General features: G+C 38.7%; 1 protein-coding gene across 2 annotated transcripts in view; it reads left to right on the top strand.

Moving 5' to 3' along the window:
• VPS37A (VPS37A subunit of ESCRT-I) overlaps nucleotides 1-13,091 on the top strand; it is a 28,224-nt gene that overhangs the window by 14,123 nt on the left and 1,010 nt on the right. For both annotated transcript variants that reach the window (XM_045197187.3, XM_024562596.4), the window contains 7 exons: nucleotides 907-1,132; nucleotides 2,455-2,525; nucleotides 6,583-6,710; nucleotides 6,791-6,849; nucleotides 6,923-6,991; nucleotides 10,111-10,254; nucleotides 11,523-11,603. In XM_045197187.3, the coding sequence (XP_045053122.2) occupies nucleotides 907-1,132; nucleotides 2,455-2,525; nucleotides 6,583-6,710; nucleotides 6,791-6,849; nucleotides 6,923-6,991; nucleotides 10,111-10,254; nucleotides 11,523-11,603 (778 nt within the window). The remainder of the gene's footprint in view (nucleotides 1-906; nucleotides 1,133-2,454; nucleotides 2,526-6,582; nucleotides 6,711-6,790; nucleotides 6,850-6,922; nucleotides 6,992-10,110; nucleotides 10,255-11,522; nucleotides 11,604-13,091) is intronic.

The raw sequence follows: 13,091 nt of genomic DNA, 5'->3' as shown, positions 1-13,091 counted from the left end.
AGTTTGCTATAGCCTTGGGGAGCTCATGGATGCAAGTCCCGTTGGTTTTCACAGCTAGGTGACTAGGGGGCTCATCTTCCAGGGCTGTCTTAAAAGTTTTGCCCTTGCTCCTCAGGGTGAAATTCTGGGTTTTGAGTTCCCTCCCCAGTCTGGGTCGCCCTGCCGAGGAGGTGATTTATGGCAAGATTGTATCTCATTCTCTCCTACCCACTTCAATGTGTTTTTGCTTATTCGCCTGGTATGTAGCTGTCATTCAGCTAGCTTTTGGGGTTTCTTTCAGAGGAAGTTGTTCCACATGTGGCTTGACGATTCAGTGTGTCCATGGGAGGAAGTGAGTTCAGGACCGTCTTACATCACTATCTTGAACTAAACCCATATTATTATCTTATAAAAGCAAACATTGTTTTCTGATTAAATCCCAAATACATACTTCTGTACTTCTTTTTCCAATATATATGTTTTATGTATGCATTTTGTTTTTTATATTGTAACATTTTTAGCAGCTCATCTGCACATTTGATTTTCCTTTAGAATTTTTAGAAAATCATTCTTGACTTTCGATCATATTTGGCCAAATATTTGGTCAATCTTCACTTGAGTAAATTTTCTGGATTAAATGTTATTCACCATTCTCTCTATGAAAACATTGATTAATACCAGTGCAATGCTCAAAGTCGAATTGCATGTTTTTTAAAACATCTTTCTTTTTCATGGAAACCAAAAATTGGGGGCAGGTCATAGTTTATCAATATGTATAATATTTAATTCAGTTATGTAACTAGTGTTACCTGGTATAAATGCATTCCATCTGTAACTTATGACCATTGTTAGGTAGTTAGAACAATTTAGGAATAATTTTACAAATTTACTCCTAAACTCTAATCTGATGTTTCTCTTTCTCATTAGCCTGTACAGTAACCCAGGTGGGATGCCTCCTTATGCTCCTCAGGGTTTTCCATTTCTTCCTCCGCGTCCCCCACAAGAAGCTAGCAGGACTCTCAGTTCTTTATCTGTGGCTGACACTGTCTCTTCATCAACGACAAGCTATACAACAGCCAAACCCGCGGCTCCTTCATTTGGCATCCTTTCCAATCTGCCGTTGCCTGTTCCCACGACAGACACTTCAGCACAGGTTGGTATCTTCAGCTACCTAAATTTTGTACCTTTGAGACATTAATTTAACTAACAAACACTTACTATATGTCTCCTTGTGCCAGTCACTAAGTTAGGCACAAAAGATAAAAAGATTATTAAATCACATTTTCAACCCAATTAACAAACTCAGAAAGTCACCAACATATAATGAAATAATTGTAAATAAGGAACATCCAATAGAATGGAAGGCATGGTCTGGAGCTATGGTGAAGACTTATTTGAAAGAATGGTCAGTGCCCTCAGGGACCAAGGTATAACAAGAAGGGAAGATGTGAGACCCTGCCCGATGCAGATACTAGGTGCTCAGTTAAAATGAGGCAGATGAGAGTGAGTGACTTTATGCTCTGATCCATGGTAATGAATTTGCCAGGATGACGAGTGGTTACATAAAGCATTCTCTGAAGAGGCAGCGGCATTAACGAAGTCATGGAGGCCTAGACTGGACCATGAAAAAGCTCTCTGGTGTTCTGCATGTAGGGCTTCGCAAAGGCTCCAGGAACGATCCCGTAGGAGAAGCAGATGTGCGGTAGCAACAGCATACTGATTGCTTCAAGTGTTCCATTAGTTTAAAAAACTGTGTGCTCCCTAATTAACCTGGTAACTTGCCATGTGAGGTATTACTGAGGTAAAGACTGATATTTGTCATTGAATATAAAAAGGGATTTAAAACCTTCATTTTTAACCCTTAGTGAATATCACCCAACTTTACTAGTTTAAGTGTTTGTAATAATTTAGAATATAGACCCAAGTGGACGTTGTTTTCCAAAATCATTCATCACTGTGTTGATGAATATTATGAATAAACTACAGTTAGAAGCATAACAAAATGACAGAACTTTTCATGAGCCCTCAATGTTAAAGTCATCTCTATTCAAACGATGAATACTCCATTCCTGATCTACCCTGCGGTCTCATTGAACTTAGTTTTGTAACTGTTTAGACTTTGTCAACTCAATGTTCTCTGATACGTAATTCTTTTCATTTAAGAGAAACATATCAATATATTTCAATGAAATCCACAGATAATTCACCACACATGTTACAGATAGACTTGAGATTTATATTACAGCCTTTACTGGCCCAAGAGACCAAACGAGGTACTCCTATGACACCTGCCCCCCCCCCCCAAAAAAAGAAAAGCCAGTAACTCTATAAAGGTACACTGAAAAAAAATAGTAAAGAAAGCGGGCAGAGTAAAGAGTAAGAAGAGTGTACAGTGTGAAGAGGAAGATGTGATGATGAAAACAGTATCAGTCAAAAAGATGGCTGAAGTTCAATACCATCTCAAACTCTCTTTAGATAAACCAAAATGGTTTTGGTTACAAGATGCCAGATGTCCCTGATGCATTTCCAGAACTCTCGGAACTAAGGTAAGAAAGTTTTATGTCTTATAGGTTGTATTTATTGAGTGACTAGTATTTATCCAGGGACTTCTCTAGAGTCAGGGAATGATATAATAATTACCAGGATAACAATGTCCTTTCTCTTGTGTGGCTACAGTCTTCTTACAAGTTCTTTGGCTACTCCATTTCCTATACTGTACTTTACATCCCCGTAGCTATTCTGTAATACCTATCTGTACTTCTTAATCCCCTCACCTCTTCACCCATTCCCCCAAATCCCCTTCCCATCTGGCAACCATCAAAACCTTCTCCACCTCCATGATTCTGTCTCTGCTCTGCTTCTTTGCTTTTTTTTTTGCCATTTTGTTGTTCATAGTGTTGATATTCTTTTCCTTAAATAAGTCCCTGTAACATTTCATATAATAATGGTTTGGTGACAGTGAACTCCTTTAGTTTCTCCTTGCCTGGGAAGCCCTTTATCTGCCAGCTCTGGGGCTCTGTGTGGGGCAGGCTCAGAAAAAGAACAGTGGCCTTTGCCCTCATTCTGTCTGGTAGAAAGCTGTCCCTAAGATCTCATCTCAATGCCAGACACTTCAGTTCCTTCCCTGGCACTGGTGCCTTTCAAGCTGCTACCCTGGTGCTGGAGTTCACAGGGAGTCTGAGTAAGTCTATATGTGGGTTCTTTAAGAGGAACTACTTGGGACTCCAGAAGTTTCTTCCAATGACTCAATGCCCGCTGGTGTTTGCAGCCAGAAGTTATGGGGACTTATTTCCAGAGACTGGAACCCCAGAGAAGGGCCTGGTATGGGGCTGGGACTTCTCGCTCCCGAGATATCCCTCCTGATTTCTACCAACCACACGTGGGTGTGGGACCAGGCTGTTCCATGTCTCTTCTCCTACCAGCCTGAATGGATGTGGTTTCTTTAATTCTGTAGTTGTCAGACTTACATTTAACTCGATTTTTGATGATTCTGAGTGATGGTTATTCTGTAGTTTAGTTGTAATTTTTATGTGGTTGTGTGAGGCAGCGAGCTGTGATTACTATGCTTCCATCTTGACTGAAAGTCTCTTTTTGACTTTGAATTATATCCCATCAGGGTTGTACAGCCAAATACCCATAAGAAATATTACAGTTAAAAAAAGGAGTTTAGCTTTATTTGGCCCAGTATTTTACTATCATTTTAAGGAAATAGTGACTTCTTATTTTCTGCTAATAGGCATAAATTAGTGACTGTTTACAGTATATATGACACACATGTTAAGGGTTTATAGACATTGTAATGCTTGCTACAACTCCATGAAGTAGCTACAGTTATTGTTGTCATGGTATAAAGGATTCTTTTTTTTCTTCTTTCCTTTTTTAAAACACTATGAAAATGTCAAAAATACAAAAAGGTGAACCTCTTTGCATGACTGGCTTCATATACCCTTCTTCCAGCTTTACTTTTAGGAGGTATGGGTATGGGTCTTGATTATTTTAAACCAAGTATCAGATATGTCATTTTTACCCACAAGTTCTTCATTAAATTTCTGTACCAGATAAGGACTGTTTCTTTATCATAATCCAATCTACATCATAATCATACCTAACAAAATTAATGATAATTCTTTAATATTAATCTCACTTCCTCAGGGCTTTAATAATCAAATCTTTTTATTGGTAGCTTCTTTGAATCAGGATTCAAAACAAGGTCTGCCTATTGCATTTGCATACTGTATCTCTCACTAAGTTTCTTTTAATGGGGTACCATTTTCCCCATCTTTTTATACACACACACATCCCTACACACGTTTATACACACATATACATATATACACAAACATAAATACATTAACATAAATTACATATTATTATGTATTTATTGAAGGATTGGTATTTTTCCTGTGGGATCGCCCATATCCTGTTTCTGCCTGATTGCATTCTTGTGGTACCATTGAAGAAGTTTCTCTGTTTCCCATATTTTCTTCTATTGGTGGCTATATTTAAAGTTTTGATTAAAGTTAAATTCAGTTTTTATCAAATTGTGTTGTATACCATAAACTTACACAATGTTACATGTCAGTTATCTCAGTAAAGCTGAAAAAAAAGATTTAGGTTGAAATCTTTTGGCAAGTTTCCTGACACCATAATTAGTGCCTACTTCCTTGTATATTACATAGGCTGCAATGACATCCGGTTGTCCTCTTTTTAGGGACATTAAGGTAGGAACAAGTTGACAATGCCTGAAATCATTGCTTATCCAGTATTTTATTAAGGGTTGCAAATGTGATTTCCTTCTGCCAGAATTCTATGAAGAACTTTCCTAAATCAGCTGTTTAGTTTTATTGAAATATAATACAGGAAAGACAAGATAAATGCTTCATTTTTTTTCCTGTTATCAGTTTTCACAATCATGCGTTGATGCATAAGCAATCTCCAAAGGTTCTGAAAGGCAAGGGGTTTTTTGTTTGTTTGTTTTTGTAGTTGTTCTTGTATTAGTAAGAACTCATACATTTTAAAAAGTATATTTGATTGTTTCAGTCCATTGCAGTCATTATTCTCTTTGGTAAAAGTCCTATCTTTAATCAACAGGAAACTCTTCGAGTTGGCTTCTGTGTCTTTCTGGCAAAGCAAAGTTTCCATGGGCTCACTGTGAACATTTCTGTTCCCTGACCTGAAGTCAGCCATTTCTCTGAAAGCTACTTACTCTTTTTCAAACTAACAATACCAGCCAAAAGATGCCAGAATTACTCTTGCACTTTCTTTGGGAAATCAGTCTGGTAGAAGGGTGCTCAGAGCAGTTGGCAGAAGCCAGAGCACACGCTAAGTGGAAGAGATAGTCTCAAAGAAAGGATGAGGAGACTTCAAAGGAGTCATAAGAGGACAAAGTCTGACTTCATAGCCAGGAGTTTGCTGATGAAGCTCGATGGAATAGTTCCTCAGGACCTTATATGTGGACTGTGGGTCATTATGTTGCCAATTTATCTGCAGCTCGAAGATTGTGGTTTTAATGTCAGAATCTAAATTAAATTGATGTAAGTTCTCTGTAGTCTTAGTTTTTGAGCTGTGCTTGTAGGAACTCCATAAATGTTCGTTGGAATCGTTTATTCATTTAGTCACTCATTTGTATGTTCAATAAATGTATACTAAATTTCAAAAAATAACAATACCAATATTATTACTATGAATAGCAAATGCAGGGTAAGATTTTGATGATCTGTTTTTGGTTTTACACTTCTTTTGTCTTTAGGTTACACCACGCCAGAGATGTATAGTCAAATACTATTTTTTAAAGTCTCTTCAAATAATATTTTTCTGGATGATTATGTAACTTACAGAAAAATGTTTGCTTTGAATTTCAGAGACAACTTTTTTCTTTAATCTTGATTTTTAATCATACATTGCTTTTATGTGGATTTGCAGTCAAAACTAAAAGATATGTTCAGAAAAGTTTAGATTCCATTCTTACGTAGCTGCCTCTTGGACCCTGTGGATCCCGATTTCTGATTTGGTTTAGCCTTCTAAGCTTAAATATGCAGTCCATATGCACATCTTATATTGTGACAGCCACAGAGGCTGAACTTGGGAGGCTGAGCCCTGGCCGGCGTGGCTCATTTGGTTCGAGTGTCGTGCTGTAGACTGAAAGGCAGAGCTGGATTCCCAGTTAGGGCACGTATCCAGGTTCAGGCTGCAGGTTCAGTCCCCTGTTGGGACGCATATAAGAGTCAACCGATTGATACTTCTCTCACATCGATGTTTCCTCTCTCCCCTCCTACCCCACTCCCTCCCTATCTTCCTTCCTCTATAAAAGCAATGAAAAAATGTCCTTGGGCAAGGATAAAAAACTCGGAGTTTGATGTGGCTGGTCATGCACCGTGGTCTTCATAGTCCTACAGTGATTTGACACTACATTCAGACTACTTTGTATTCCGTGTTATTGGTAGTTTGCTTGTTTTTAAGGTTACAGTTTCACTTGTGTGTGTGCGTACTGCAAAAACTACTTTGAACCCTGTCAGCTGAAGAAAGGGGAAAAGTCATGAGTATTTCCCGTAACGCAGAACTGAGTCACTTGCACCCATCAGCACATTTCTGTTCTGTCCCCAGTGTGCCACAGCTCACAGACATGAATGAACGAGAGGAGGTGTTGCTAGAACAGTTTCTGACTTTGCCTCAACTGAAACAAATTCTTAGTGACAAGGACGACTTAGTGAAAAGTATTGAGGAGCTGGCAAGTATGTCTTCCCTTATTTCTTGAATTTCTTAAGAAAAATGTGATTTTTACCTTGAAATAAAACAGAAATTTGTCTTACAGGAAAAAATTTGCTTTTGGAGCCCAGCTTGGAAGCCAAAAGGCAAACTGTTTTAGATAAGGTGAGTTCTCATTTTGAAGAAGTTCATATAATTTAAAAATAGAAGAAAACAGCATATTTATTTTCTCTTTTAGTATGAATTACTTACACAAATGAAATCTGCTTTTGAAAAGAAGATGCAAAGACAGCATGAACTTAGTGAGGTAAGATTGGGTAGCTCTTTTCCTTTACCATAAGCATTTTTAATCTGAATGTGTGTCAGCCACATTCTTTCTTTCGTTTTTATCAGAAAGCATTTATTAGGAGTCTGACTTTATGAGCATGATGCCTTTAAATGCTGATGAACAGCTCTCAATTATGAGGCATTATAAGTTATTTGTGCTCATGTAAGAGCTTATTTGGTTCCAAAACAGAAAAGTATTAAAAGCCCCTTAAATAACTTCTCAGGGAGAGTTATTATAAAGCTAGCTTAACTCTTGAAATAAATGTAACAACAAAAAAACTTTAACTTTAGACTTGCTGGTAAGCTTCTGTATAGATACCTTAAAAGAAAAGTGAGCAAATAGAAAAACACATAAACATATAATTCACCACAAATAATAAATGTTGTGCTAAAAATCTGGTTGTATGAAAAATCAAAAGCATTTTTAAAACACAACTCAGTTTTAAAAAACTAATTCTGTAAAAATAAAAGAGTATAGAGGACGTAATCTGTGTGTCCTATCAGTAACATCATAGTTAACGATACTCTGTTTCCTTTAAAATCAAGGTTTCTGGAAGGTAAGTCCAATATAATAAAACATAAAACAACAGCAAAAAATGATGGTAAAGGAGAATATAAATCTATAATGGATTTCAGATGTGGTCATTCTTTAGAATTAAAAAAGTAATAGCTAACATTGAGCAATTACGTGTTTTGCATTGCACTAAGCAGTTGACATATTGCCCATTATTCCCCCCAAACCTCTAAGGTATAGGTATTACTGTTTTTCTGTTTTACAGATAAACCGAGGAGAGGGATAATAAGTAACTTCCCTGAGTTCTGATAAGTAGAAAGTATCAGAGTCAGGAATCAAACAGTCCCTCTTAACCCGAAACTCTGAGAGAGCCGACTGCAATACTCTCAGACGCACGTTTGAGCTCAGTAGATGCTGAAGAAGCTTTTCACAACAGCATCGTTCCTTGTCCCGAGTCTTAGTAAAGTCAGGAAACTTTGCCGAATAGCCTAAAAGAAGACTTGAGTAAATGCAGCAACATGTAATATTCATGGACTGAAAGATTTAATATTATAAAGATTTCATTCTCTCCAAAATAACCTAAAAATTTAATATACTTACAATAAAAAATCCCAAGAATATTTTTTTTTCTACTTTTGACTGATTTATTCTAAAGTTTATTGGAGACACTAAATAGGTAAATGTAGTCAGGAGAACTTGAACAAAAAGAAACAATGAGGACGACCTCCCTTTCCCAGTGCCAAAGTGTGCTGTCAAACTGCATCGTTTAAACAGTAGAGTGGTTTTGTGGGAAGAGAGAAATAGTTCTATGGAACAGACTCATGGGTATGTGTGAAATTAGGAACAGTTGAGGATTTAATAAATATAATTGACCATCCATTTAGGAAAAAGATTCCTATGTTATACCAGTAACATACTCTGCAGGGGTGTCCAACCTGTGGCCCGCAGGCCACATGTTGCCCAGGGTGGCCTATGAATGCGGTCCAACAAAAAAACCTTAAAGTTACTTAAAACCTTTTTTTTTGCATCAGTTGTCATTAGTGTTTGTGTATTGAATGTGTGGCCCAAGACAACTCTTCCAGTGTGGCCCAGGAACACCCAAAGGTTGGACACCTCTGCTAGAGTATTTAACTAGAAACCATAAAATTATGAAAGGCAACTATGTCCTAGGATTTTTAAAAAACATTTATGTAGGAAAAACCCTTTGTAGGCATGATATAATAGGCAGGAGCATAAAAGAAAGAATTGATATGTTTAAAAGGTTATATAAATTTAAAACTTGTTATATTGAAGATCGTGAAATCAAAACTGAAGAAAAGGGAACAAATACTTCTCACATATATGACACATATTAATGCCAGTGGTTCATAAATATCCCTTACAAACAGGCAGAAGAACAGGAAGCTCACAAAAGGAGAAATATGAATGTCCAATAAGTATTTTGATGTAACAGTTATTCTGCCTCCTGGAACACTTATATAAAAATTATTTGAAGTGGTTCTTGAAATGCTTAAAAATAAATAACTAAAACGTGGTTCCTAGGCTCTCCTCTAGAGGTACGCAGGTGAGGAATCTCCTACAGTCTAAAGTGCGGAAACCACTTCACTGGACTCCTGGGGCCAGGAGTCCAGGAGCCTGTCCTGCTTTATTCCCCCACTATACCCAGTACCTGGGCCAGTGCTTGACACATAGTGAGTACTCAGTAAATAGTGTAATGAACAAGTAAATGTAAGCATTTAAAAAGATGCTCAACCTTCTCATAATAATAAGCAAGTTACATCATCTGTGTGAGCCAGACTTGTAAAGGTAGGTAACTGTTGTTGGCAAGAGTGTTAATAAAATGGTGCCTTCCCTGCACATTCCCGTGCATAATGTATGATAATGAGTTCACACCCACTAAGGTGACTGTTCTTAAAAATAGGTTTAGTTCCTATGTCTGGTACTTGGGTTCACTTTGAATTAATTTTTGCACGAGGTAAGGTACGGGTTCAGCTTCATTCTGCACGTGGAGACCCAGTGCATCCAGTACCAGCAGTTGAAGGCTGTCCTTTCCCCGCTGAACCAGCGGTCTCGGCACACGTTTTCAAAATACTTGGTCTATGTCTGAGCAGGCTATTGCCTTGTCTTTCCATTGTTTATGTCATCTTCACTTTCTGTCAGCAGCGTTTTATAGTTTTCACTTCTTTGGCTAAATTCAGTCCCATTGCTTTTGTCATACCTTGTTCAGCCCACATTCAAGGGGAGGAAGACTACACAAGGGCAGGAATACCAGGAGTTGGGGTTCATCGGGGGATTGCCTTAGAGGCTGCCTGCCACAGTGATCTGAACACTGAATTCCATGAGAGGACAGTGATTGGCCCGGTTTCTTTTATTCAATAGTTTGCAGCCCGTGGATCGGTTACTCTTGGGTTAGGTACCCACCTGAATCCACAGAGGACCTGGTGGCAGCAGATTCCCTCAGAAAGAGCCTATGTAGCACATGCAGCGAATCGCTTCTCCCTGCCTCTGCCCCGTTTCCTTCTCTCTAAGGACTTGTCCTGATCGTTATGAACTAATACAGCACCGATTTTTTTTTTTTTCCTCAGAGCTGTAGTGCGAGTGCCCTGCAGGCAAGATTAAAAGTAGCTGCACATGAAGCTGAGGAAGAATCTGATAACATTGCTGAAGATTTCTTGGAGGGAAAAACTGAAGTAGATGATTTTCTGAGTAGCTTCATGGAAAAGAGAACAGTATGTAACACTCTTCAGTTGAGGACACGTGGCAGCGTAATGTCAAATTAAGTATATTCATGAGTAAAGAGGTGTTAGCACGTTACTGGGCTGCAGTTTTGAGTGCCATGAAAGGAAACTGAAGAGCCTCTATTGAGAATGGTAGCAGCATCCTGCTGTCTCTTTAAATCTGCTTGTTGTGAGTACACAAGCAGGTAAATCAAATAATAGTTCTGTTTCAGAAATGATAGTGTCTGTATCCATTCTGTAGTAAAGGTCGTAAGTCAGCGCAAGCGTAGTCTTAATACTTGTAATATACTCCTGAACAACCTGTTTCACAAGTTACTTTGAGAGAATAAGCTATAGAGATTAATTTTTTTAATATTAAGAACATTCTGGAATAGTTTCTGTTTGATGATTATTTCCATTGTATTTAAATAAAAATCAAAAAGTCTGCTTAGCAGTATCATGCCCTTTGATGGACTCCTATATATTTACCTAATTTCTCTGAAACCTCACCTTTTAAAAACAACCTTTTAGCCCTGGCCAGTGGGGCTCACTTGGTTAGAGCAGCGTCTCGTAACTGAAAGTCTGTGCGTTCAATTCCTGGTTAAGGCACAAGCCTAGGTTTTGGATTCAATTCCTGGTCCAGGCACAAATGGGAGGCAACCAATCGATGCTTCTCTCCTACATCGATATTTCTCTCCCTCCCTCTCTCTCTAGAAGCAGGGACAAAATGTCCTCCAGTGAGGACAAATAATAATAAAAGATAAAAATAACCTTTTGTCATTAAACTTTGTAAAACGTATGTGCTTTTTATATATACACACCAATTCTGTCAAGGAAGGTGGGGCAGGGTTTTTTACCCCCAGTTTTCATGAGAGAAAATGGAAGTTCAGGGACATTAACGAGTACAGTTATAGCATTAGTGTGAGTGGCATTGATATTTCATCTGTTGTTCTTTGGTACTATATAACTGTACCTTGGAGTTTTTGTTAACTTCCCTGATTAACGATGTCAGGATTTATTTTCATATTTTTAGAACACAGATATTTGATATTACATAATTAGAACTAATATAAAGCACCAGTTTGTTTTATATTCTGGAAGTTTATAGGTAAAGGTTATTTGCCAAAATTAATTTTTAGTTCTTAAATTCTCAACTGCCTTAAACACTCAAAGCTTAAGTATAAATAGGTTAAAAGAGTCTTAGAATTCTATTGTAATGTACGAAGTAGTAGGCAAAATGTTGGAGAAGTAACTGGTATTTGAAATAATTTATGTTCTAGATTTGCCACTGTAGAAGAGCCAAGGAAGAGAAGCTTCAGCAGGTGATAGCGATGCATAGCCAGTTCCACGCTCCACTGTAGGTAAGTTGTACTCCAGACGCTTTGCGTCTCAAGGCTGTTGTGTGGCTGCTCTTTGATTTAATCAAGGAGCCTATTCTGCCAGCTTCAAGTATGTCATTACAGCTCTTATGCTGTGTAACATGTAGAATATTTTCCCTTAAGTATTAAGCATAGTGTTATATTATAAGCATATAGCCAGTAGAAATCTTTAGGTTGTTTTCTTGGTATGATGTTGGCTTAAATGAAATGTTTTTTGTAACACTGATAGCTTTATATGTATTGTAAACTATAACTAGTTCCTTTCTCTCAACTAGTTGTGGCATATTCCATGTCCTCAACAGTCTTTTGTCACTTCTTCCTTTAAAATGAACTTCAGTCTGTCTGTTTTTCATCACACACCAGGATTATTCCAGTAATGACCTTGCCAGTCCCCTGTCCTCAGGGTTTCTCCTCCCTGCGTAGGACTGACAGACTAACCTCCTGAAGCACCACTGGACGTTCCAGTTTCTCTGCTCTAGATCCTGTGCTGGGCACCTAGCGGTCACGGCATCAGCGCCATGTATTTCTCTCTGGTTTTAAGTCTTCTGTAATCTGACACACACTTGAGATTATCCATTTTAATTTTCCACGTTTTCCCTTATGTTGTCTCACGTGTCACATTCTTTTGTCTACACCATGCTTCTGTTCATGGTTTTTCTTGATCTCAAGACAGCCTTCCCTTTCAGCCATCTGTCTGGTTCAGGGAATGATTCGGCTGTAAGAACTAATTCCCACCCCAACAAGTTTAAGAGAAAGCTGTGTTACTGAGTCACGCTGGGATACAGAACCGAGCCAAATACAAGCAAGTAGAGCTCAGTCACCTGAGAGAGAGAATACGACTAGAGGCTGCAGTAGTCAAGGCTGCTGGTTTCTCAGTTCTGCATCTGTTTTTTCCTCTTTGGAGAGCCCGTCTTTAGCACACTTGCATATGCTTCAGCCATTGCCGCCCACAGCCTGATCTTAACAGTTCAGGCAGCCGGTGGAGGCTGACCAGGGTCTCACTGCAAGTCCTTGGGAAGAGACTGGCCCAGGCTGTGGGCGTCCACCTGGACTCAGCTTGGCTTGGAGATTGGTGTCGCGTGGTCCTCTGCCTACTCACCCGGGCTGAAGGAGTGGCCTTTGAGAAGGGAGCATAAGAAGGTCCCTAAAAGGGGGAGCAGACTACAGGGAAGGAAATAACAGGCATTTCTCTCTCCAGTTCATCTGCCCCTTCTCTCAGTCTTGAGTTTAAGATTAGTGCCAACGTTGAATGGTTTTACATCTTACTATACAAGTCACACTGTCAGTCCCTGACGGTAGGGGTTGATTTTTCATATTCAGTGTGTGTTTCTCACAGGTCGATAAGAAAATGGGCACTGAGTAATTGCTTGTCTATATGAACATGCTAGAACCCCTTCCCCACCTCTTTTCCCTCATGGTCAAGTTATCGTTTTGTAGGTCAGTCTTAATGGGAAGAGGATGGAAAGGGAT

Source organism: Desmodus rotundus, chromosome 13, assembly GCF_022682495.2.
Source record: "Desmodus rotundus isolate HL8 chromosome 13, HLdesRot8A.1, whole genome shotgun sequence".
Taxonomy (NCBI): domain Eukaryota; kingdom Metazoa; phylum Chordata; class Mammalia; order Chiroptera; family Phyllostomidae; genus Desmodus; species Desmodus rotundus.
This window is presented reverse-complemented; position numbering and strand designations above follow the sequence as displayed.